Genomic DNA, 25,146 nt, shown 5'->3' with positions numbered 1-25,146 from the left:
GTAAATTGGCTGCACATTTATTGGTTTTCCCATTTTATTAATTCAGCGTGTGATGACTGAGCACCAGTCCATTCTGCTCCACAGTTATTTCCCAAGTGTCCTGCTGGGGCGGCGGGCAGAGCCGTGAGGACCCGCCGAGCTAGGCAAGGCCCTTCCCTTCAAGTGTGCTTGGTCCAGTGAATCCGGGGAAGCCCACGCAGGGCTTGGAGATGTGCGTGGGAGGTGTGCCAGTCTGGCACCCATTAGGAAACAGAACTAATAGGATGTATGTTTATTAATTGCAAGGAATTGGCTTACGTGATTGTCGAGTGGCCTGGGGAAGTCTGGAATCTAAGGGCAGGAGACTCCAGGGCAGGAGCGGACACTTCAGTCCACAGGGAGTGTTTCTTCTGCAGGGAAACCCCAGTTCTGTTCTTAACACATTTCAGCTGATTGGGTGAGGCCCACTCGGCTCACCCAGGATAGTCTTCTCTACGTAAAGTCGCCTGATTGTAGGTATTCATCACATCTGCACATTTTCTTTACAGTGACACCCAGACTGGTGTTGGATTGAACAGCAGGGTGCTGTGGCCTAGCCAAGTCGATATGAAATGGTGCCATTCACCACAGGTTAAGCTCATGCTGGTTTTAGTCTTGAATTGTGCCTGCGAGTGTGTCCGAGGAAGGGACTGATGGATTCTCAGTGCAGGGGCATCTCTGCTGCCTCGTCAAGAACTCCGTGAATGAGTTAGGAAGCAGAGGGTGGCAGAGGCAAAGGGGAGGATGTGGGACCACCTGGCCTCACTTATATATGGAATCTAATAAAATGACACAAACAAATTTATTTACAAAACAGAGACAGACTCACTGACATAGCAAACAGACTTATGGTTATGGGGGGAAGGGGGTGGGGAGGGATAAATTGGGGGTTCAGGATTTACAGATACTAACTACTGTATATAAAATGGATATACAACATGTTCCTTCTGTAGAGCACAGGGAATAATATTCAATATCTCATAAGAGCCTATAATGAAAATTAATATGAAAATGAATATATATAAATATATATGTATAACTGAATCACTGTGCTGTGTACCAGAAATTAACACAATGCTTTAAATTGACTATACTTCAATTAAAGATTTTTTTAAAAAATGAGAAAAGAGAATATGCAAAAAGAAAAAAAAAGGAATCTGGAAAGAAATAAAAGTGGCCTGAGCCTAGCTTTGGGGGATGGAAAAGTCAGCGGGGAGTGACCCGGCTGCCTGGGGAGAGAAGCTGGGACTTGGGCCTCCCGGGGTTACACATCCCTGGAGGTGTTCAGCAAGGGAGGGACTGAGCTGGAGCGCTCCTTGGGTGGATGTCCCTGCCGTGGTTGGGGCCACACCTGCAGGGGGCCCTGCAGGCTTTGTGGGGCTGTAGAGGGAGGGGGGCTCCGGCTCCCCGTTCTCCGGGGAAGAGCTCTCAGCTCCGCATCCTTGCGGAGCATTGCAGGGCTGGGGTCGACTCGTCCCAGCGGAGGAGGCGTTGAGCAAGTGGGATGCAGGGAGGAGAAGGGGCTTCCAGCTGGAAATAGTGTGCTCAGGTGCTGGGAGCTGGTGTGGGCACAGGAGGAGGTGGTCTTTGGACACAGCCAGTCCCAGCTCACGGGGGCTCATGAGCTGCACACATAGTGGCCTGAGTGGCACTTGGGAGCAGGTTCCGTGTGCACAGTGGCCATCTCTCCTGGCCACCCCTTTCATTATGCACCGAGTCGCCCATCCCTGGGGCCTGCTCTGTGTGCTGTTCCAGACCCAGGACATGAGAACCAGAGCCATTTCTTTACTTCCTCGTGTCCAGATGACTTGACCTGCTGCCCGTGCGTGCATGGGGACGGCGTCGCTGTCTGGAGTGGAAGCGCTCCCTCAGCGTTCTCTCCCTTCTCTAGCCCCCAGGATCTAGACCAAAGACCCAATGGGAGCATCTTGTACAGCGCCCTCCACACGTGTGCCTTCACCTCGCCCGCCTGCCAGGTGCTGGGCGCCTTGTGGGGCTACAGTCACGAGCAGAAGCAGAGTCTGTGCCCTCAGGGTGCTGACTGTGCGGGGTTTCATAACCCGTGGGCTCTAATCCCCTGCACAGGGTCCCTGGGGAGGGGGCTATCTGTGGCCAGTCGACAGGTGTCCATGTGGTCCTGATGGGAGCGCCTGTTCTCGCCTGTCCTGGGGGTGGGGCTGCCTGGAGAACGTGCTTTTGAAAGAATGTCTTTGCTGGTAGATTTTGAACTTTCCCCTCTTGGGGTTGCCTTTCCTCCAAAAGACCCTTTGTCAGTGCTCTCCAGTGAACAAGTTGTAACAGTGAGAACCCCATTAAGTAGAAGGAAAAAAAAAACACTTCTTTTTATTAATAAACAAATGCATCTGCACAAAGGAGGGAGAAGAGGGAACAGCAGGGTGTGGGCTGGACTGTGTCCCCAGCAGATTCACATTTGAAACCCTATTCTGACCACCTCAGAATGGGACTGCGTTTGGAGACAGAGCTTTTAGAGAGGACATTCAGGTTAAGTGAGGCCATGAGGGGGGACCCTGTTCCAGCCTGTCTTATGAGAAAGAAAGAGGAGAGACACAGGGAGGTCCTCCACCTGCTGACACCTCGATCTGGGGCCACCTCTCCTGTGGGTGTTACAACATAGCGGACTTGCAACACCTGTAACAGCAAAACCTGATCAATTGCCTGAACTTGGGATTGACCTTTTCCCTCCCTCCTCACCATTCTGATTCGCCCGCCGCCTGGTGGACCAGTGGTGGGGATCTTGCCAAGGTGCCCAGAACTTGATCCAGTCCTTTGTCTTTTGCCTCCTCCGGTGACTCAGCCCAGCTGGGATTTCCTTTGTCCTGTCGGGCCCGCCTGTATCGGTTTCTCTGTGATTCTTGTCCCGGACCTGTTCCCTGGGGGTTCATGGAGCCCTTTCCTGTGGCCCCTTCCCCTCTTAGCTCCTGTGTTCCTGGAGCAGACCGACCCGCTCCTCCACCTCTTCCATTCAAACAGAAGGACAGATGGACAGTCGGCTCCCACAGCCTTCCCCTCTCCTTTTCTGCCTTCGCGGGCCCCCCCACCCCCCGTTATTTCCTTCCATTCCGTTGTTCTCATCTCAACCTCCATCGTGACTTCTTGCTCCCACCTCCGCATGATCACAGGATACCTGAGGATTCAGGTCCTTGCAGCTAAAATTCTAGGAAGGAAAACCCCACCCAGGAGGGCAGGCTGTCTGCGTCCGGGCACCAGGCTGGCTCTGCCTTTCCAGGTCAGGGCGGCCGTAGGGGTGAGGGGGCGCGTGGGGAGCAGAGGGGTGATGCTCTGGTCTCCAGGAGAGACGTTGTTGCCCCGAGCTGGTGTCTGGAACGGTGATAATTAGTCTTCCTGACCAGCTTTTCCTTTGGAGGAGAAGACTGACCTGCGGAAATACTTTTAATTACCTAACCCAAAGCTTTTCTTTATTTTGGCAGCAATAATTTATAAGAAGCCCCCATTCTGGGTCTCTGAGTACATTTTTACCAAGCTATTAATTTGGATGTCCATGTTTTAAATCCTCTGACCTATACAGTAAATGTTTGCGAGCTGCAACCATGAAAACGTATGACAGGATGTTTGGGGGTGGCCTTCTGGGGCAGCCGTCAGTGTTGGGGACATCGGAGTGGCTTGTCTTTCTCGTTTCCTTGGATTTCTGCTTTGGTGGATTGTCTCCCATTTTGCTTAATTAAAGCGTTGATGGCGGCTTGCTTCAGGCGAGACATAGCTTTCCCCGTGAACCAGGCAGTGACATTGGAATCATTATGATGATGACTAATTTCATGCCTCATTTTCGAGGTGGTTGGAGGCACCATGCTGTTTCCAAGGTGTTTGTCTGTCACTGCTGGGAACTGGCGTGAGGGTCAGTCACATGTCACAGCTCGAGTAAAGAGCAGTCCTTTGTGTGTCATTTCATGGTCGGGGGACAGTCCATTTTTTCAGTACTAATTTTCTGTAGTGAAATGTACATACATAAAGTTTACCATTTTAACGCGACCACCTAGTACATTCATAGTCCCGTGATGCCATCACCTCTGCCTCGTTCCAAAACTTTCTCACCTCCATGGAAGGAATCCCAGTTCCCAGTGTGGTCATGCCCTGTTACCCCGACCCCCAGCCCCTGGCATCCACTAATCTGTTCTCCGTCTCTATGAATTTGCCTGTTTTGGATCTAGCGTATAAATGACAGCATGAATCCTGTGGCCTCTGTGTCAGGCTTCTTAGCGTATTTCCGGGGTTTATCCATGTTGCAACCTGTGTCAGCACTGCCTTCCGTTTTAAAATGGTGGAATCATAGTGTGGATAAACCACGTTTTGTGGATCCGGTCATCAGTTGATAGACATTAGAGTTGTTTTCACTCTTTCTCAATTTTTTGTTTTAGTTGCAAGTACGGGGGATGGAACCCAGGACCTCGTGCACGCTAAGCATGTGCTCTGCCACTGAGCTGTGACCCTCCACTTGTTTTCACTCTTTGACGGTTGTGAGTAGGGCTAGTATGAACCTTCTTGCAGAAGTTTTTCTTTGAACACCTGTTTTTGTTCTTTGGGACTAGACCTAAGAGTCGGTCATAACAGTAATTCCCTTTAATTCATTGGCGAGTGGACATTCCTTTTGTTTTGTGGACTCCTGAATTACCCATGAAGGTTGACAGGGAGAAGTCCCCCCTCCTTTTTTGTATTAAATCTTCTCTGTGGGCAAATGCAGGGCTGTCTTGTATGTTTTCTAATATCTAGGGTCTTCACTGAGATTCAAGATCCAAGGAGTTAAAGTTCATGACGTGCTTTTCCCCGAGCAGGAGAGGGGGCTGTCCAGAAGGTCAGAGTCGTGGGACAGCAGATCAATGTCGAGAATTTAGAAACCACAACAGATATATTTTCCAGGAGTGCATCCTGTCAAACCCGGCATTCCTAATCAAACACGGCACCATCAGTGTTATTTACAGCCTCCTAAATCGTTGAACCTATGACGTGGAAGAGCCTCAGGGCCAGGAAGACCCGGACCCTGTCCTCCAGGAGATGACTGAGCACTGTCCATGCGCCAGACCTCTTCCCTGTGGATCCCGTTTAATTCTCACAAGATTCTTCCCCTGGGGGAAACGAGAGAAATCAGTATCACCATACCCCATGATTCAGAGACCAACTTTGGGGTGAAATGAACACACTGAGGAATGCCGCTGTAGTGTGTCTTCTGGACCTGGGTTGCCCTGTGTAAATTTAAATCCTTTCAGAGTAAATAAAGCTAGAATGTCTGCATCTCAGTCACCTTAGCCTGATTTCAGGTGCTCAGTAGACACATTTACCTATTACCTGGGACAGAGCACCTATAGAATATTTCCATCATTGCAGGAAGTTCTCTTGGATGGGGCTGGCTAGACCATACATACTGGAGGGACCACAGCTGTGATGCTGATGTGCTGGAGAAGAGGGTGGGGGAGGAGGCGTCAGGGTTTGATCCTGGAAAGGTGGGATCATAATCCTGGCTCTGTCATCCCTGACCAAGGCGCGTCCCCGCCCCCAGGGGCCTTGGACATGCTGCTCTTTGTGCCACTCAAAGCAGGTGGTCTCGGGTCCTTTCCTGTACGGGTGTTTATAACTTTTATAGTAATTTGGTACTGAAGTGTCATCTGAGTGACCTTTCGGTTTACCAGAAAATCATCTTTATTTTCTTTTACAGAGCTTTATTTACAATAGCTAAGATATAGAAGCAGCCCAAGTGCCCATCGATAGATGATAAAGAAGATGTTGTGTATATATATATATATATATGTATGTATGTGTATTTATATATATAATGGAATATTAACCATAAAAAATGAAATCTTGCCATTTGTGACAATGTGGATGGCCTAGAGGGTATTAAGTGAAATAAGTCAGACAGAGAAAGACAGATACCGTGTGACTTCACTTCTACGTGGAATCTAAAAAAACACAACAAATGAACAAACATCACGAAACAGAAACAAACTCACAGATGCAGAGGACACCCTGGTGGTCGCCAGAGTGGAGGGGGCTGGAGGGAGATGTGTGAGTAGGTGAAGGTGATGGAAGGAAGCAGAATTCCAGTGATAAGCCACAGGGGTGTGACGTACAGCATGGGGAAGGTAGCACGAACATTGTAATACCTTCGTATGGTGGCAGGTGGCAACCAGACTGGTCAGGGTGACATTTTATAATGTATGAAGTTATCAGATCACTAGATTGTACACCTGAAACTCATGATATTGTAAGCCAACTATGCTTCCATAAAAGTAGATGAATATAAGTAAGTCACAATAAATGAATAAATAACCAAAGACACAGGCACTGGATTGAAGGCCCACCCTAACCTGGTACGACCTCATCTTTGATTTCATCTGCAAAGTCCCAGTTTCCAAATAAGTTTACATTCGTGGGTGCCAGGGGCTAGAACCATGTATTTTGGGGGTCGAGGGCACAGTTCCACCCACGATGGGCTGGCTTGTGTATGGGGTGCTGGCAGCCAGTGTGCCCCTGGCTTGGGGTTGGGGCAGGAGTGGTGGGAGGGTGTGTCTGGGACCCCAGTGCTTGCTTTCACCGTTTCCTCTCTTAGAAGGGCCTTTCTTCACCCTGTTTGACCACGTCTGCCTGTTGAGTGTCTCCACACCCTTGACTGTCATCTGACAGTTCGTCTGTGGTGGGGGAGGGGGTGGGCTGGAGCATGGGGCAGTGGGAGGCGCTGGGAGGGTGGGGAAGACCCCTTGTTGGTTTTCTCCCTCCCTCCTGCGTCTTCCGTCTTCCCTCCTCCATGTCTGCTGGAGCCCCTTCGTCCACCCGTTTCCATTCCTCAGAGGCTCCGTTTTGTGAGATTATCCAGCCCGGCAGTAAAACACAAGTGTGGCTTGTTACATTCTTCATTTGCTGTTTTCAAATCTGCTTCCCTGCAGTTCAGGCCCTTAAGATGCTTTGAACAGACCGTTTCTCCGTCTGTGGACTTCTGAATTTCAAGTGTGTTTTAGAAAATCGCCATCATTTGGAAGACATGCTCTGCCTTCGGGAAGCTGTCTAGACAGGTAGCCAATTTTCGCCAATTTGGAGGCTGTGGAGGCCTATTTGAAGGGTCATCCCCTGCTCCCTGTGCCTCCTCGCTGCACGGCTATGCCAGTAAAAAGTGAAAAAAAAAAGTTCATAATTTAATTCAAATTTGTTCTTGCCTAGATTATAGTAACACTCCTATTTTGCATGACTTCATTCCTGGCAAATGGATTTTAGGAGGTTAAGGAGAGCACGGTGGCTCCAGAGAAGAGGGTTTTGTTCTCATTATGTCTTAATTTGCCCTAACCTTTTTGCTGCATGGCCCTGCTGTCTCGTCCCGACCCTGCGGGGCCCTGTGCTCTGCTGAGCGTTGCAGCTCTGTTTCTGAGGCTTGGTGGCTCCCTTTACTGGCCCTTTGTTGTCTTATTCATTCCTTCGTTGGCCGAACGCTCCTGTGACGTCCCTGTTGCTGGGCACCAGGGGACCAGGGATGAAACAGGTGCAGACGGAGTCTTACCACTGAGCAGAGGGAGATGAGCACAGAGCGGGGCCACACCTGAGCCTGTTCCCGTACCTGGGCACATCGTTGGGCAGCGAAGCTGCTCGTGGCCTGAGGGGCTAGCCTGTCACTCCTGAGGCCCTGGTCTCCAAGGCTGACCCCAGGGTTGGGGACTTCTGCCTGTCGGGGCTTCGCTTGTGACACAGGAGTGAAGGCTCTTGTCTACCCTGGTGGTTCTCAGCCAGGGGCTGTTTGGGAATGCCAGGGACATCATTTAATTGTGACAGTGACTTTGTGTGTGATGTGTGTTGTGTGCAGGGGGTTACCTGGCATTTAATGGGCAGGAGCCGGAGGTGCTAAAAGCAGCCCTGCCACCGAAGATGACGTCCCTCCCACCAGAAACACGGCGAGGCCTCCCTCCTGTTGTTGGTGTTCTCCCAGGATGCCGCAGCAAACGTTTGTTTGTCTGCTTGTTTTTAACTGTGGTAAAAGCCACGTGGCGTTTACTGTCTAAACAGTTTGTAAGTGTACAGGTCAGTGGTGTTAACTGTGTTCACCAGATCTCTAGGACGTTTTCGTCTTGGCAAAACCGAAACTCCATCCCCATTAAACAACAACCCCCTCCCCCTCCCCCAGCCCCTGGCAACCGCGGTCCTGCTGTGGGTCTCTGTAAGTTTGATGGAAGTGGAATCACGCTTGTGTTTTTGTACTAGCTTATTTCACTTAGCATAATGTCCTCAGGGTTCATCTGTGCAGCAGCGTATGTCAGAGCTGCCTTCTTTCGGGGGCTGCATCACATGTCATTGTGTGCACAGGCCACATTTTCTTTATTCGTTCATCTATTGATGGGCATTGTATGGCTTCCACCTCTTGGCTGTTGTGTATAGTTCTGCAGTGAATGTGGGGGTGCACATGTATCTTCTAGATCTTGCGTCCATTACTTTTGTTTTTTTTAAATTGCATTTTCTTTATGTTCAAGTCTTTGATCCATTTTGAGTTTATTTTTGTGTGTGGTGTAAGGGAGTGTTCTAGCTTCATTGCTTTACATGCTGCTGTCCAGTTTTCCCAACACCATTTGCTGAAGACTGTCTGTATTCCATTGTATATTCTTGCCTCCTTTGTTGAAGATTAGTTGACCAAAAGTTTGTGGGTTCATTTCTGGGCTCTCTATTCTGTTCCATTGGTCTGTATGTCTGTTTTTGTACCAATACCATGCTGTCTTGATGACTGTAGCTCTATAGTATTGTCTGAAGCCTGGGGGAGTTGTTCCTCCAGCCTCTTTCTTTTTCTTCAGTAATGGCTTTGGCAATTCTAGGTCTTTGATGGTTCCATATAAATTTTATTATGACTTGTTCTAGTTCTGTGAAATATATCCTGGGTAATTTGATAGGGATTGCATTAAATCTGCAGACTGCCTTGGGCAGTGTGACCATTTTAACAGTATTGATTCTTTCAATCCAGGAGCATGGGACATCTTTCCATTTTTTTAAGTCTTCTTTAATTTCTTTCATCAATGGTTTATAGTTTTCTGTGTATAAGTCTTTCACCTCCTTGGTTAGATTTATTCCTAGGTATTTTATTACTTTGGGTGCTATTTTAAAGGGGATTGTTTCTTTACTTTCTTTTTCTGTTGATTCATCATTAGTGTAAAGAAATGCAACTGATTTTTTAATTGAAGTACAGTCAGTTCATTACTTTTGAATTAATACCCAGAAACGGAATTGCTGGATCAGATGGTATTTTTAATTTTTTGAGGAACTTGCATTCTGCTTTCTTTAGTGGCTGTACCATTAACCTTCCCATCAACTGTGCACAGGAGCCGCAGTGAATCTGCCCATCCCTGCCATCCTCTGTTGCTGTCGTTGATAGTAGCTGTCTTGATGGGTGTGAGGTGGCATCTCATTGAGGTTAATTTGCACTGCTGGTTAGGAATGTTGACCATCTTTTCACTGTTGGCCATAACAAATTGATTTTTAAGTGCAGGAGTTTGTACTGGATTCACTGAAGAATCTTAACCTTAGTAAGTTCGTGCTTTTTTTCATTAACTTTTTCGCTTGGACTTTGTGATAGTTCAACATAAAACTACTCAGAGGAGTGATTTCCTTCAACTGCTGAATTGCCACTGGGGATTGAATGAAACATAGCATTGGCAGTGGAGATGAGGGATGCTATTTTAAAGACTGGAATCTGCTTACAGGAAGCTTGGTTACAAAGAGAAGAGGTATTTTTAGATTCAAGATACAGAAGATAGAGGCAGTCTTTAATACGATTTAAGGAACATAAGCAATCATTGTCATCGTTTTTCTTTTTTTCTGGATTCCTGCGTGTCCAGCAGTGTGGCGCAGAGTGTCACATCCTTGAATCTTTCCAAAGTGCCACGTGTTTCCATTCTTTAACTGCATGAAGCTGTATGTCCAGCCATCTGCCCTGTTTCATTCATTCCCCACGAAAGATACAAGCGCCTGGTCCAGGGACACCTGTTGGCTGAGGGGTCTGGCTACACTTTCCTGTATCAGGATGCTCTGTTCTGAGGCTGCTTGGCTTTGCCCCAGATCTTCCAAAGACGGAGCATTTAAGTCTGAAAGGAGAATCTGTGGACCCTATCTATTTTAGCTCAAAAATTCCAAATGGAATCATTTTAATATGCGTTTTCTTGAGAAATATGTAAATTAATAATTGCTTCATACATTATTCAAGAAAACCTTATTTTGTATCATTGATAGCTCTTGTAATCTTATATAAAGGTATGCTAATGGATTTAATTAAAATAATTATGCTGAATAATGTAGCCTGAACTTTATTCTAAAATAGTGTCTATTAATCATCATCAGTAGTAATATTTTTAGCCAGAGAGACACTTACAACATGAAACCGATACTAGACGGAAAGTGCGCTTGTTGTTTTGTTTTACAGTTTGGATGAAGTTGGCATTCTCATGAGATGCATGGCAATTAAATTTGCTTAGAGAAGAGTATAAAATTTATTTAATGTCTTTAACTTGAACTATTTCATCAATTAGGAATCTTTCAGCATTTTCTGCCATTTGTCTCATACTTGTTTTATGGGTTTCATTTTTGTCTCTAGAACTTCAATGGAGATGTGTTTTTTTTTGTCCATTTGGTTCAGTTCTGACTTCACTTTCCTTCCTCCTAGTGGTGACTGATGGATACCAGGAGTTCTGAGTTGCCTGGATTTTATGTCATGAACCCGATATTAAGTGGGACACTCAGCGACTTGCCTGACTTTTAATATAGGTAGAAATAGCTTTACCCCTGGCCACTGATTTTGTTTCTTGTATCTTTCCATGGCTTGCCACCTTTTAATCACTGCTCAGAGGTGAGGAACCTTATTGGTTTTGGTGGTAATTTCATGTTTACCTAAAGCCTTCGTGTGTCTGCGTGTGTGAGGGACTCGAGTGTGTGTTGTAAGCATGTCAGTGGGTCCTTGCACACTTGTTCGAGGCCCAAATGCATTTAGAATTGGAGCCATCCATCCTCAGGTGGATAGATGAAAGCTTTACTAACTTCAAAGAGAAAGGCAAGCCCGGACTTAAAGCTGCCATTACATTAATTTAGAGAGGTTTAAAGTCAAATCTGAAGAAATAACTTTCTTAGAAAGCAGGCATTGATTTGTTAAGTTCAATTATACTTAAAAAACAGGAGATGAAAAGCTAAAAACAATGAATTCATCTAAATTCCTATGTTGGGCTCTTCTGGGCCGTGTCACCTAGAGGTGTGCTCACAGGTTATGTGGCCCACGGCTCAGACCCCTGTGCGGGATGGAGGACGAGGCCCCACTCCAAGCCAGCTCTGTCTCTCGGGCACATCCCACAGGCCTCGCCCCTCCCCGTCCCACGCCCCCAGTGAATTGAGCAGTGGCCCTCCCACTGCCTGCAGGAACCTAGCCAAGGCCTGGGGGCCTCCCTGGCGGAGGGGCTGTTGACCAGTATCCTGGCCTCTCCCCTGCCATTCCCAAGACCTCGCACGTTCTGAGCAAGAGTGTGTTTACATAGAGAACTGATTGACAAAAAAATAATAAAAAGAAGACAGAGACAGAGACAGAGACCACTAAGGTGCCCTGCATTCCTGGCGATCCCTGTGATTTGGCAAATGATTCTGCTCAGCATTTACCACTTCGTGCAGGACTTTATCAATGAAAGTTCTCACAGAGTGGAGAGTTTTGCATGTTCAAGACGGTTTTCGTGTTTGCACACCTCCGTGCACTCCCCTGCTGCCGCAGCCAGGGGTAGCCTGTTGAGCACTGGTGATGAGCTGGGGGAGCGGACCGTCACCCCCACAGCCCGGTCCCTTCATCCCGCTCTCCTAGCCGCCGCCCTGTTAACCGCTGCGAGCCCCACCGTTCACCCTGAGAGGCGCCCGGACGGAAGGCCCTCTTCCTGAGTTCACACAGCGGGTGGTTCACACGCACCCTGCTTCTCCTGTCTGCAGTCGGGACTCCTGTTTCTGGAGGTGTTTTGTGCAGATGTGGTCCCACCCTGCGCCGTCTGTGTGTGTGCAGGGGCCCCGCCCCGCCTGTCCTGTGCTCTGCTTCTTGAGATGCTCTTGAGGCCACAGCTCCTTCCTCTTGACAGAGACCTGAATTCAGTGAAGCAGCCTGACTCCAGTGCGAGCACAAACCAGGACACTTGTGTTTCCCATCGATAACCAGTGTTTAACGAGAGTGGGCCGTGGGGCGTGCTTCCCTAGCAGAGCCGGGCTGCAGTGGGTGGCGTCAGCGTTCCCCCTGCCTCTTCTGGCTGCTCGTCAGCCTGGAGGGGACACCGTGGTGTCCTCAGGTAGCAAGGCCCATGTCTGGGGGTGGAAAGCAAAGAGGTGGAGGGTCTCTTGAGGATTAAGGGGTGACTTTATACAAAGCTCTGTCAGCCAGGGAGTCACGGAGGCGCTGCTGTTGGTTTGTGGTTCCTCCCCCTTCTCTCTAACCCTCTTGAACTGTAAGCCGTAACATCCCTAGCATCTGGGTCACTTAGGCAGGATTCTGAGTTAAGCGGCATTTGGGGATCACAGCGGGTGCAGCCCATCCTCTGTGGATGTCGCTGTGGTAGTCAGGTGGGGGAGCCCGGGCCCTGCTCTGGCACCCAGCCTGCCTGGTTAATGCCGCGCCCTCTGGCCCCAGGCAGTGAGTGGAGGGTGGGCCACAGAGGCCTGTCTCGTTTGCCGCTGTCTGTCCTTGTGGATCTGTATTTAGCACGTGGCTCCAGAGATGCTGCTTGGTTGGGTGCAGGATAAAACCCTTGATGGTGGCACTTCCCCCCCCCCCCCCCGGAACCATCACAAACTAGACAAGACACTTTTGGGCCCGAGCAGTCAGCCATGTAAATGCTTATTATTAAATGCCACAATAAATATTTTTTAGTTTTTCAAAGCAGCTCGGAAGTAGTTGAAGCAGAACTTTCGAAGCCAGAATGCAATTGTCTCTACTTAACGTTCTTTTCAAAACTTGCATCTCAGAGCAGACAGCTGCCATCTGGTGATCCAACGGGCACTGAAGGGTGGGGCCAGCGCCTGGGCACAAACACCAGTGGTCCTGTAGTGGATTTGCAGGTCGACCTGGCGTGCCTGTCCTTCATGTTCCTGACTATGAGGCGTTGAGGTTTGTGGGGCCGGCTGAGTGTGGTGATTTCACTCTCAACCTTGAAGGTGTAAAGACTGGCCCCAGATCCCAGCAAAGGACTTTATTTATGCCTCTCCTGTCTCTTCTGTGAAAGGAGATGGTCATGGACCTCTCTCACGGGACTGTCCTGAGGCTTTGCTGTCCGGAGAGTGGAGCACCTGGAAGAGTGTCTGGAACGGTACAGAATATTCACACGTGGCACGTGAGGAAACCCGAACTCATGTGAAATGACTTGAGTCTGACTCCTTAACTCTTAGGCACCAGAGTTGAGACTCAGGCCCAGAAGCTTCTAAAGTGTTTTCGATGTTTGTCCCGCTAGGTCTTATATTTTTATTTGTTTTAATAATGAAGGTATAGTTTGCACGTAGTCACATGGAAGAGTTGCAGCAACCCCTACGTTCCTCCATCGCCCACTGTGGACAAGCCCTCCCCCACCTCCAGCCCCTGGCACCCACTGAGGTGCCCTCCACCCCTCTGCTGTTGCCTTTTCCAGAATGTTCTACAAATGGAATCCTCATTGTGGTGCTTTGAGTTTGTCTTGCTTTACTTCTCAGGATGCAGTTGGGTTTTATCTGTTTGGCTTGGTTGGTTGGTTGGTTTGTTCGTTTTAATTGCCGAGTAGTGTTCCGTTATTTGGATTCCCCTCTTGAGGGACACGTGGGTTGTTTCTAGGTTTTGACATTTGCACATAATTGCAGACATTCTTACACAGGGTGTTGTGTCAACCTAGGTTTTCGTTTCTCCAGGGTGGAGGCTCTGGATTGCAGCTGCAAAGCCACTTGCAGAGTGCATCTCTCACTTTATTCGGAAACTGCCAGGTTCTCTTCCGAAGTCGATGACCCAGTTTTGCATTCAGACCAGTAGCCTTTGCAGGCAGCACTCGGCATTGTCAGGTGTTTTGTTCTGTTTTTTTTTTTTTTTTAACATTTTTTATTGATTTATAATCATTTTACAATGTTGTGTCAAATTCCAGTGTTCAGCACAATTTTTCAGTTATTCATGGATATATACACACTCATTGTCACATTTTGTTTTGTTTTGTTTTGTTTTTAGCAATTCTAATAGATGTTAGTGGTATCTCACTGTGGTTTTAAGTTGCATTTCCCTGGTGACTACTGACGGTTAGCCTCTTTTCAAGGGTTTATTTGCCATCAGTATGTCTTCTTTGGAAAAAGTGTCTCTTCAAATCTTTGGCCTTTTCTGGAGGAAAGATTGCGCTATTGTTGAGTTTCAGGAATTCTTTGCATACGGTGGATGAAAATCTTCATCAAATATGTGATTTGCAATTATTTGCTCCCAGTGTGCGACTCATCTTTTTTTCTCAGCAGAAGTTCCTTATTTTGATGAAGTACAGTTTATCGGCTTTTACAGATTATGCTTTTGGTGTCAAAGAAATCTTCCCTTAGCCCAAAGTCACACGTATCTTCTTCTAGAAGTTTTATAGTTTTAAGAATATAAGATCTATGATCAATTTAAAGTTAGTTTTTATAAGAGGTGTGAGCTATGGAAGGAATTTCATTTGGTGCTGGAGGAGGAGGGGGCCTTTGCTCCTTTGTTGCAAGTCAATTGACCATATATATTCAGAGTATTCTGTTTAAAGTGGGTTTCTGCCTCCTTGCTTTTGGAAAACAATGCGTACAACTGTTTCTTTAATAGGTGTGGTGTTTTCCAGTGTTCAAAGTGTTTTCCAGTTTGCTTTTCAATTAGATTTTGAGCTTTATTGCAACCCCTGGAGGTATTTGACATGAGTGTTACTTTCCTCCACTTCATTCAGGGACAGCGATCCCAGCCTGGTGGAAGGAGTCACTTAAGAGTCACAGGCAGAGAAGGGGCTTAGCCAGGGTCAGAGCACTCAAAATCCAGGACCTTTTTCCAGCTGGATATTATAGATTGAAAGGGCCAAGGCTCTAGCTTCCCACTAAAAATGAATTTTAATTCTAGCTCAGTTCAGTACTTGCGCTGTGATCAGGGGCACAGTAATTAACATCTCCATTGTCAGGTTCCTTGCCTTCCAACACACGGCTAACTCCCTGTAGGAGGTCTGCTGGAATTAAAGATAAAACGTACAAGAGTCTAGCACAGTGCAGAGCACATGTCAGGATCTGTCGTTATTACCATCAGCCTATTTTTTCAAAGTGCAGGTTTTCTAGAAGATACAGACTGTGAATATAGGAGGTAGAGTTCCCGAAGAAGAAAATGACTCCAAATTAAGGGACCTAGATACACGGGAGATCGTTCTTTGGGCTGGACCAAAGGCGATCGTTCTAATTGTTGAATGTGATTTTGATGGTGGAGAATTCTTCCGAGGCCACAGGTCTTCATTTGCCATAACCTGGGGCTAAGGGGACAATCACATACAAGCTTAGCACAGTATAGATGTTGGATGAGCAAGCGATGGATGTTGGTTTCTGCTAATGTTCCAGTTATTATCTTGTATCAGGGTAACCAGGTAACAAATCTCCATTGTCTGTGGATCAAAGTCTCCCCCCACCCCACACCCCCCCTATTTTTGTTGCTATTTAACCATCAGCTTCTCATCTGGAAAGTGATCTTTCTCTTCGTGGTATGTGTGTGGTTCTTCATAGTAATTAACAGCTTCATATTAACATTTGCCAAACTGTTAAGCTCAGCATCCTTCTTTGTTCTTGCTTTGCAGGGGGCGGCACTGAAATACTTGCCAGCCATCGTCAACGATGTGAAATTGGTGTTTGATCCCAAGGAGCTCAGGTAAGGAAGCACCCAGGGTGACGCCTTCCCGTGGGCCTCCTTGTCAGTGCAGTTAGTTTATGGGCTGCTTGGGCTCCTGTGTCATGTCTGAGTAGGTCAGTGCCCTGGACCATTCTGGAACATATGCTGGTGGTGGTGTCTGTTGCCCTTTGCTGGTTATGACTTTATGTGGTGTTTGACCCCAAGGAGAACCAGTCTTTTTTTTTTTTTTTCCCTTCTGTCTATCTATCTATCTCCCTAATCTGTCCAAGCCCAGGCTTAGTTGTTGACTGTACAGATGTCATTTGGAAAAGAGCTGTTGAGAGCAGCTGGGTGCATGGCCTCTGTGGCCCCAGACCTCCACAGCACAGTCCTCTCCTGCACCCTGTTTGGGTTTTGATTTAACATTTGACACCATCAGCTATCTGCAGGCGATAACACCATCTGATTTGTCAAAAAAAATCCACCTAAATATTAGTAAAGGGCCATCTGTCCCATGGGCGGTTAAACCAAATGAAAAACGGTCATCCTTCGTGTACTTTATGTCCTCCCTGGGTCAGTCGTGCCCTGGACGTGAAGGGCGAGGGGCTCTTGGGGAGCTGCTCTCCCCACGAATCATCGTGGGTCTGTCGTGCCTGAGGATTTACTGTCCCGCATGGACACATTTATTTTCTGCTCCCAGGCACTGACAGTGTTGGTGACAGCTTTGCAGGCCCTGAATGAGAAAGGGAGGGACAAGCGGGCCCACTGGTGGCATGTTGGTCCCCCCGGGTCTCTGTGTGCCCCGTCCCTGCACCACGGCTCAGACTGGGGTCCAGAAAATAGCGGTATCAGCAGCCCCTGGGAAGTTACTAAAATCTTGGGTTCCTCCCCAGATCGTCTGAATTAGAAATTGGAGGCGGGGCCCAGCTATTTGGTTTTAAAGATCCCTACTGGTGCTTCCAATGAAGGCTCCTGTCTGAGACCTTCAGGGCTGGAGAAACACAGACCATGAGGGGAGCTGTGGTTGGGTGGGCAGACTGTGGCCACACTCTGAGACTGTCCTTGGAGGGCACAGGGATCAGGCCCTCGTTCATTAGAGGGGTGACGTCCATGGTCACAGCGGGTGCCTGCACCTTGGGCTTGGAGATCCGAGGAAGACCCCCTTCCCCAGGACCAGTCCCATCTGCTCGTGGTCCATGGCTTTTTCTCCATGCGTGGGCCCCCCTTCAAAACCTTGTCTACTGATTTAAAAGAAAAATGACATTGAAAATCCTGGGTGTATTTTTCCCTGTTTGATGAAAGAGAAGAGATCACAGAAGAGAATAACTCAGACTTCATCCCACTGGGATCCGGGTCCTTCTGGTGTCTTCTGTGCCCAAGTGAACGCACACACGCAGACACCCATAGAACCCTAAAAGAATTCAACATTACATCTTTTATTTTGCAATCAACTCCTACACTGAAGACATCTTGTTTTCCTACATCGTGAAATAGACTTCTCCATCATCACCATGACTGAATTTTAGAAGTTTCCTCACCCCAGTGAGATCCCTTGTTCCCATTGCCAGTCAATGCCCACTCCCTCTCCAGCCCTAGGAGACCACTCACCTACTTTCTGGGTGTATAGATTTGCCTTTTCTGGGCACTGCATATAAATGGAATCATACAATATGTGCCCTGGCTTCTTTGACTTGGCATAATGTTGCCAAGGTCTTACTAATGTCAGGAATTCATTCCTTTTTATGGATGAAATGTATGGATAGACTACATTACGTTTATCCATTCATCAGTTAATAACATCCGGATTTTTCCACTTTTCCAGTGTTATGAATTACATCGCTCTGATTCATGTAGAAGGTTTTGTTTCTTTTGGGTATATACCTAGTAGTGGCAATGCTGGGTCATAGGGTAACTATGTTTAACATTTTGAGGAACTGCCAAACAGTTTCCCAAATCGGATGCACCATCTTGCATTCCCACCAACATGGTATGAGGGTTCCCATTTCTTCACATCCCTGCCAACACTTGTTATTGGCTGTCTTTTGGATTATAGCCATTTTAGTGGGTGTGAAGTGAAAAATAACATTTTAAAGCATCATTCTTCAGTTGAGATTCTGGCTCATATTGTATATTGGGCATTCTGCAACATTCTGGGGAAATTTTAATGACCATTTCATGAGTTTGTGGTTCTTTACTATCTTGTATCATGTCGGATCATTCTGCAATGTATCCTTAAATTCTTCCACTTGTGTTTTTCTTTTTATAGCAAAATGTTTACTGATTTCATCCTGAATGTTCCCATGGGTTTGCTGACCATTCAGAAGCTTTATTGCTTGATTGAAATAATTCACAGTGATCTCTTCACACAGCATGGTGAGTGGAACCCTTAGGATCATTAAATTGTCACATTTGTCATTGTCTGTAGACTTTGCCCCTTCAGAATTCTCTCTTCTTTGCCAAAAGGAGTGGCAAGGTTGCAACCATTTAAAATTGCTCCATTACAAGACAGGAAGATTTAGCCCTTACCATTGAGTGGTAATTGACATGTACTATAGGTAACAGATCTGTGAAAAATGAAGGCAAACCCCCATAGTTTGTAATTTAGGTGCACACCGAAGCCCTGGGGTAATCAGCATACATTGTAGCCTTTAAGATGTGCGATTGTCTGTCCTGGGGAGGCAATCACTTACTTCCACTGAGATGATTGCAATGAAAAATCTCAAGTTCCCTTTAAATTTAGAAGTAATGGTTCTGTCTTATTCTGAACTTTGCATTCTGTGGCAGAGTTTCTTCAAGCTTTGCTCAAAGGAATAAGAATTTTAATGATTCCTCAACTCATTTATCCTGAGGAACACCTTATATTTCCACACTTTATCTCCCTGCCCTTTTTATTAATCACTTTCTTTCTATTTGGACAGATTGAATTAATATTTTACACTTGTCAAGAAGTTTTATCGAAAGCTTTAAACTTTTGCATAATTCCACAACCTTCCTCACTCACTGGAAGCAGATGTGAAGACTGTTGAGTGACATTCTGACGGAGAGGCACAGACTTAACTCTATTCCCTTTGTGTCCAGACGTTTGGCTCTTTTCATTCATTTTCTTTTGTCCTCATGCGTGGCGTTGTTTCAGGGATGGAGCAGCTCGGGCCCGGGATGTCCCTGCTGAGAACTCACTGTCTGTCTGGATTGTTCTTTGTACCATCTGGACTGCTGGACTCTTATGTTTTTAATCTTATTTCTTGCTCTAACTTCATAAAATTCGCTGGAGTCTACAGTTGTAGCTAAGGCTTACGTTAAGAGAAAATGTTAAGACTTCATTTGAATAGGAGTGTTCTTCTCGAGAAAACACATCAAACCAAGGAGTGAATGGCTTTCTACAGCACCCCCTCCACCCCTCCAAACACATCTCCTCTTTTTTCTTGCTTTTGTAAAAGAAAGTCAGTTGCCACCATTGTCTGGGACTCAGAGCAGATGAATCTCCTCTAAGACAGTAATCCCAACCGTCCGTATTTCAGGCTCTCACTGGAAGGCTGGGACGCTGAGGTGCTCATTTTCCAGGTGTCTTCTAAAGCTTGGGGACACTTTGGGGCTCAAGGAGGCATAGTGATGGAGGTGGTGTGTGGGGACACTGATTCATTATTTCTTCCCATGTTGACTAAACTTTCTACCAGCAAATACAATCCCTTGAAAATATTATATCTGGGTCTTATCAGGTAGGTTACTAGTGTCACATTTTTCAGCCATCCAACCCGAAGACAAGCAAACACGCACACACCACCACCACCACCACCACCACCACCACCACCACCACCACCAGTGCCTCCCCTGAGTTAATAGTTGCCAATAAATAACAATTGCCAGTGGATTGATTGTGCTTGGCAGTTACTGCATGTTGACATAGGGAAGACCTTAGTAAGGACATATTTACATATATTTCAAAACTTCTACTGCAAAACTTTGTTTCACGTGCCATATGGATGAGGTCCCTTTGAGTAAGGACCTAAGGCATAACAGTTCAATTAAAAATATTTAAAATAGATCTTCTTTTAAGAATATATTTTAAGAGAACTTTTTCTTCTATGGAAACTTACTCTATTTCTTCAGCTGGTTGAAAGCTTGAAGGCAAACTTACTGTTTAATTTTGGGAATTATGCCAGCCTGTGTGTTTGGCAATTCTGTTTTTCTCTACCATGCCCCATTTCTGTTTTCACTCCGGTTTTCTAAGTCTTTCATCACAGACTGCTTCAGGTCTTGTTTTGGAATGATGCAACATGCAAATAAAAGCTTAGCTTTGTTTGATAGCGAGCTACCAGGTTATATAATATTTTGGAATGATTAACTTAGTCTGTTTCTAGACATTACATAGGTAGGAATTTAATCTTAATAGTCGGTTGCACCCAACATAGTAAATGAGATTGTATGAAATATGTGCGTCCAAAATGATCATGGGCTGAATGAGCCAGAGTTAGCCTGCAGCTTCGTGTCTTAACGAGCAGCTCCAGAATTGTCCAATCAGTAGAAGTTGTCTGAGCCGTAATCGGCAGCTCAGACGTGCTTCCGGACGCTCAGTTGTGCCTTGAAGCGTTTCAGAATGCATTGTCCAGTGGGAGAATGGCCTCGCCTAGTGTTAAGAATCTTTTGTGTGAAGATAGTGGGGACAGCCCTGGTTTTTCTCATCTGCAAGCCCCTGCTTCTTCAGAGTTACCAAGAGCCATCTTACCTCCTCGTCAGGAAAGGCTTACCAGTGGAAATCGCCCAGACGGTCTATTCTTGACAAAGATGTCATTCCTTTTGCAAACTATTCTGTGCTGCATCTGGTATAAGTATTTAAAGCCCAGCCATTTCCTGATGAGATATGATGGTGTGCTTTTCTTGCTTTGTTCCATTTCTTGTTAATTTGTAAAAAATGTAGTTGTCTCTGCCCTCCTTCCTGATCCCAGGGGAATCAGCCAGACGAACTCCTTTTGTGTCTAGCTTTTTAGGACGTATTATAAGTAGGTTTAGCTACATGAGCTTCTGAATGGGCTAGACCTTTGTCAGCATTCTCGGGGGATGCGGTCAGAACACATCCCTGTGTGGCTCCTCTGGTGCCTCTGTTGGGCTCCAGGGCGTGTCTTTGCTCATCAGCACTGGGTGTTGCTTTGCTCATAGAAGAGACTCACTTAGTTGCTTTGAGCTAAAGTATTTCTTTTTGTCTCCCTCCAATATCAAAGCTATTCCATAGTTTTAAGAGGCTCACTTTGAAGGAATGGGTGCGGTGAGGCTGGCAGTGAATTCTGAGACTGGAATTGCTTCTCTGCAGGAAAGCCTTCCCTTGCTAGATTTGGGTCCCCCAGTGGCTCAGCCTTGCTCCTCTTCTGTGCTCTGAAAGGACGCAGAAGCAGAGGGCGCGGCCGGCTGAGTTTGGTAGGCTACAACAGGAGATGTGTCTTTTGGCACATGGGACGGTGTTGGGTCCAGCGCTGTGGATACCCCGGCTGTTGTCACTTCCGTCTGTTCGCAGGTGCACCAGGTGCACCAGCTGCAGTGTTCCTTCTAAATCATAACCTTGCAACCCCTGCTGCCTCTCCCGCCTCCACCCTGGTCTGAAGTCAATAGGAAGTCTTCACAGTGCCGTCCTTCCCGCTGCTCACTTCCAATTGCTGTCTTCGGCAGAACCTGAGACACAGTCTGCCTTGTCCTTGCAAAGGTGGCTGTGGATTTGAGTTCTGGCTTCTGTACTGGGGAAACAGAGCTCCTAATGTAGAAATCTCCCCCAAATATGAGACTGTTCAGGAGCTGAAGTGCTGGCCTGGCCATCCTAGATCCTACATCCTAGACGTGAACCCACTTACTGCTAACGCCAGTGCTCCCGCCCCACCGGCGACAGCCGGCCACTCAGAGCACAGGGCTGGGTGTCACCACATCAGCCTTTTCTCTACGTATGTGTCCCTCTCCCTTTGCTTTGAGTAAAAAATAAAACGAATGACTGGTTTCTCCTAGAAATAATTTTAACTCCTCATTCAGAAAGAACTATTTATTTCTGAAGCCCTTTGTGTGATGGGAGCAAACAGTCCAGAAGAGGACTGTGTGTGTGGGCTCTAAGGTCAGACTGCCCGGGTTCCAGTCCTGCCTCTTACCTGCTAACTCAGTGACCTCGGATGAGTTTCCCTCCGGCCTTTATTTTCTCCAGCTGCCCTTTTCCTCTTGCCGACATTATGCATCTTGAAGATGGACGCCTGTGTAGTACTGAGATTTACACTCAGCATCTAATGCACATGCAGTGCATGTTGGCCATGTCTCTCATTTTTGTTGAGGACTCGGTAGAAAAATGACAGAGAAGACCCTGCCCTCATTGCAGAGGGTATTATCAAGTCAAATGAGGCGAAAGAAAGTAGACCTGGATGAAATGTAGAGAGGGACTCCCCAGAGAGCATCTTCCGAGAGGCGCTCTGATTGCCCTGCATAAGTGACCCTCACACACCCTGCCCCCGGCTCCTCCTGCCGCTCTCCAGTGTGAAACCACTGCAGGGTGTTCCTTCCTGGCTTGCGTATTATCTGTGGTCCTGTGGTCCTTCCTTAAAATGGAAGGTTCTCGAGCATGGCCTTCTCGTCCATCTTGTTATTCCTCTACCGCTGGGGCCTGGGACAGTGCCTGGCTCACGATGCATACTTATTGGATGGACAAACATAGACATGCGTGTTCAAATCTGGCACTTCCTTTCCCAGGGAGCAGCGCAGAGGAGGAAGCCTGACCAGCTATGTGCATGTGCAGTTCACTTGATCTAAGGGAGGAGAGGTCTTGGGTTCACCCGGGGAAGCTGGCTGTCTCTCCCTGTCTGGGCCCTGAATGGGTTGATCATGGAGGAGGAAGGAGGTGTCTTTGAGGAGAAGTAACAGGAGAGAAAGAAGACTCGTGAGAGACGTAAGATACAGACGGTCAGCTGTGAGCAGTTTTATAAAGTTGGGATCATCTTCTCTTTGTTTCTGATTTTATGATTCCCCTGTTTTCTGGAAAGATGAAGTGGGGTCAGGGGGCTCTACCTCTGGGCTCATCTCTACCTCTGGACTCAAGGTAGCTCTTTGTTAAAATTACAGAAAGTTTTGAACACACAGAAAATTGCGGAGAAGAGTTTAACAAATGCCCACGTACCCCTTGCTGGGCTTCAAAAGCGATCAAGTCATAGTCAGTTTTGTTTCTTTCTCTTTGCTCCTCCCCAGATATTTTGAGGCAAACCCCAAGCACCACAGCAGTCCTAGTGCATCTCCTCGCTTTGTGAGGGTGTCAAACGCATGCTTGCATTCAAGAGTGAATGGTAGTGTTTCAGAGAAGGGAGGATGTGCAGAGGGGCTGGAACCCACCTTGGGTGTTCCCGCCCCTGCTCCCCAGCTGAGGCGAAGGGCCTGGACTCCTTATCATGCTGTGCACTGACAGCCAATGAATGGGCGGTAATGGCTCCAAGCATTGTCTGGAGATGTGACTTGACTACTTGAAAGCTAGTTAAATAGATTATGTGCTTCACAAAAAGATGACTCTTGCATAGGATCTGTGGCATGGAGTGAGCAGATTTTCAAATCAAGACACAAAGAGACGGAAAGGTCAAAGCTTCACAATTTGTGCATTTGTAGCATTGTTCCCATGTGATTATATTGTTGCCCATGTATCTGACAAAAGCTGTGAAAATTAAAGCTTAAATTCTCTTATAGAAATGAAAAGTTCAAACGTAATTGAGTTAAAATAAACACCAGGACACTAAGATTTAGGATTTTTGCCCCCCCCCCCCCCCATTTTACATTAATGTTATAGAAATTGGAATAAAAGAAATCAACCTTAGAGAGCATTAACTTTTAAATTAGTCAGGAGCGTTAGACGTATTTGCGAGAAGCCCTTGAGTTAAGGTGGGAGACGTGCTTTTACCCACGTGGGCTCCTTTCTGCTGCAGTTCTGAACCCGAGACCTTGGGAAAGCTCATCGCAATCAACGCTGAGTTTCCTTGCCTTTCAAGATCTGATCTTTCCATCGACTTGTATTGAACGTGACCAGGCAATTGACAGACTTCCTTTAGAGCTTACTGTATACTTACCGCGAGTCATAGCTTGTTTCTGTAGGGTCGTGTAAGATTTGGAGAGTAAAGATTTGAAGATTTAGTGCTGAGACAATCCCTTTATGGTCTTTTTCTTCTCCTCTTATTTTTTCTTATTTGTTTATTATTTTTATTGAAGTATAATTTTACAGTGCAAAGTGATTTAGTTACACATATACGTGTAATACAGATACTCTTTTTCAGATTCTTTTCCATTATAGGCTATTACAAGATATTGAATATAGTTCCGTGTGCTATAGTGTAGGTTCTTGTTTATCTATTTTATATATAGTAGTGTGTATATGTTAATCCAAAACTTTTAATTTATCCCTCCCCTTTCCCCTTTGGTCACTATAGTTTGTTTTTTATGTCTGTGAATCTATTTCCAGTTTGTAAATAAGCTCATTTATATCTTTTTTATTTTAAGATCCCACATAGAAGTGATGCCATATATTTGTCCTTCTCTGCCTGACTTACTGCATCTAATATGGTGTTCTCTAGGTCCATCTATGTTGCTGCAAATGGCATTATTTTATTCTGGATATTTAAGTTGTTTCCACGTCTTGCCTTTTGTAAACAATGCTGTTATGGACATTGGGGTGTACGTATCTTTTTGAGTTAGAGTTTTCTCCAGATATATGTCCAGGAGTGGGACTGCTGCATCATATGGTAACTCTATTTTTAGTTTTTTTTAGTTTTTACTGTCCTCCATAGTGGCTGCACCAAGCTACATTCCCATGAACAGTGTAGGAGGGCCCCCTTTTCTCCACACCCTCTCCAGCATTTATCATTTGTGGATTTTTGAATGATGCCCATTCTGACTGGCGTGAGGTGATACCTCATTGTAGCTTTGGTTTGCATTTCTCTGATGGTTAGTGATATTGAGCATATTTTCATGTGCCTGTTGGCCATTTGTATGTCTTCAGTGGAGAAATGTCTGGTTAGGTTTTTTGCCCGTTTTTTGATTGAGTTGTTTGTTTTCACTGTTAAGCTGTCTGAGCTGTTTATATGTTTTGGGGACCCTTTATGGTCTTCATAGTAGTTCAGTTTAATTTAACTATTGGTGGATTACTTTGTTTTAAGCTTATTATTCACTGGGACCCTTTCGTTTGTTTGTGTTTATTTTTTCCCATGATGGTTGGAATCTAGCAGTGAGTAGGGATGGGAAGTGTGCCATTCCCTCATTCTCTGCCCATTCCTGTGGCTCTTTCCTTCAATATAACAAGTAGGCTCCTTTTAGAC

The 25,146-nt window shown here is 46.4% G+C and overlaps 1 protein-coding gene across 1 annotated transcript in view; it reads left to right on the top strand.

The window, feature by feature from the left end:
• Positions 1 to 25,146, top strand: part of DOCK1 (dedicator of cytokinesis 1) — a 484,302-nt gene that overhangs the window by 151,137 nt on the left and 308,019 nt on the right. Inside the window, 2 exon segments of the mRNA XM_032490663.1 lie at positions 15,807 to 15,877; positions 18,105 to 18,211. Of these exon segments, the coding sequence (XP_032346554.1) occupies positions 15,807 to 15,877; positions 18,105 to 18,211 (178 nt within the window).

The sequence above is a fragment of the Camelus ferus genome, chromosome 11 (assembly GCF_009834535.1).
Source record: "Camelus ferus isolate YT-003-E chromosome 11, BCGSAC_Cfer_1.0, whole genome shotgun sequence".
Taxonomy (NCBI): Eukaryota; Metazoa; Chordata; class Mammalia; order Artiodactyla; family Camelidae; genus Camelus; species Camelus ferus.
Note: the sequence above shows the minus strand (reverse complement) of the source record. Positions and strands in the feature narration are given on the sequence as shown.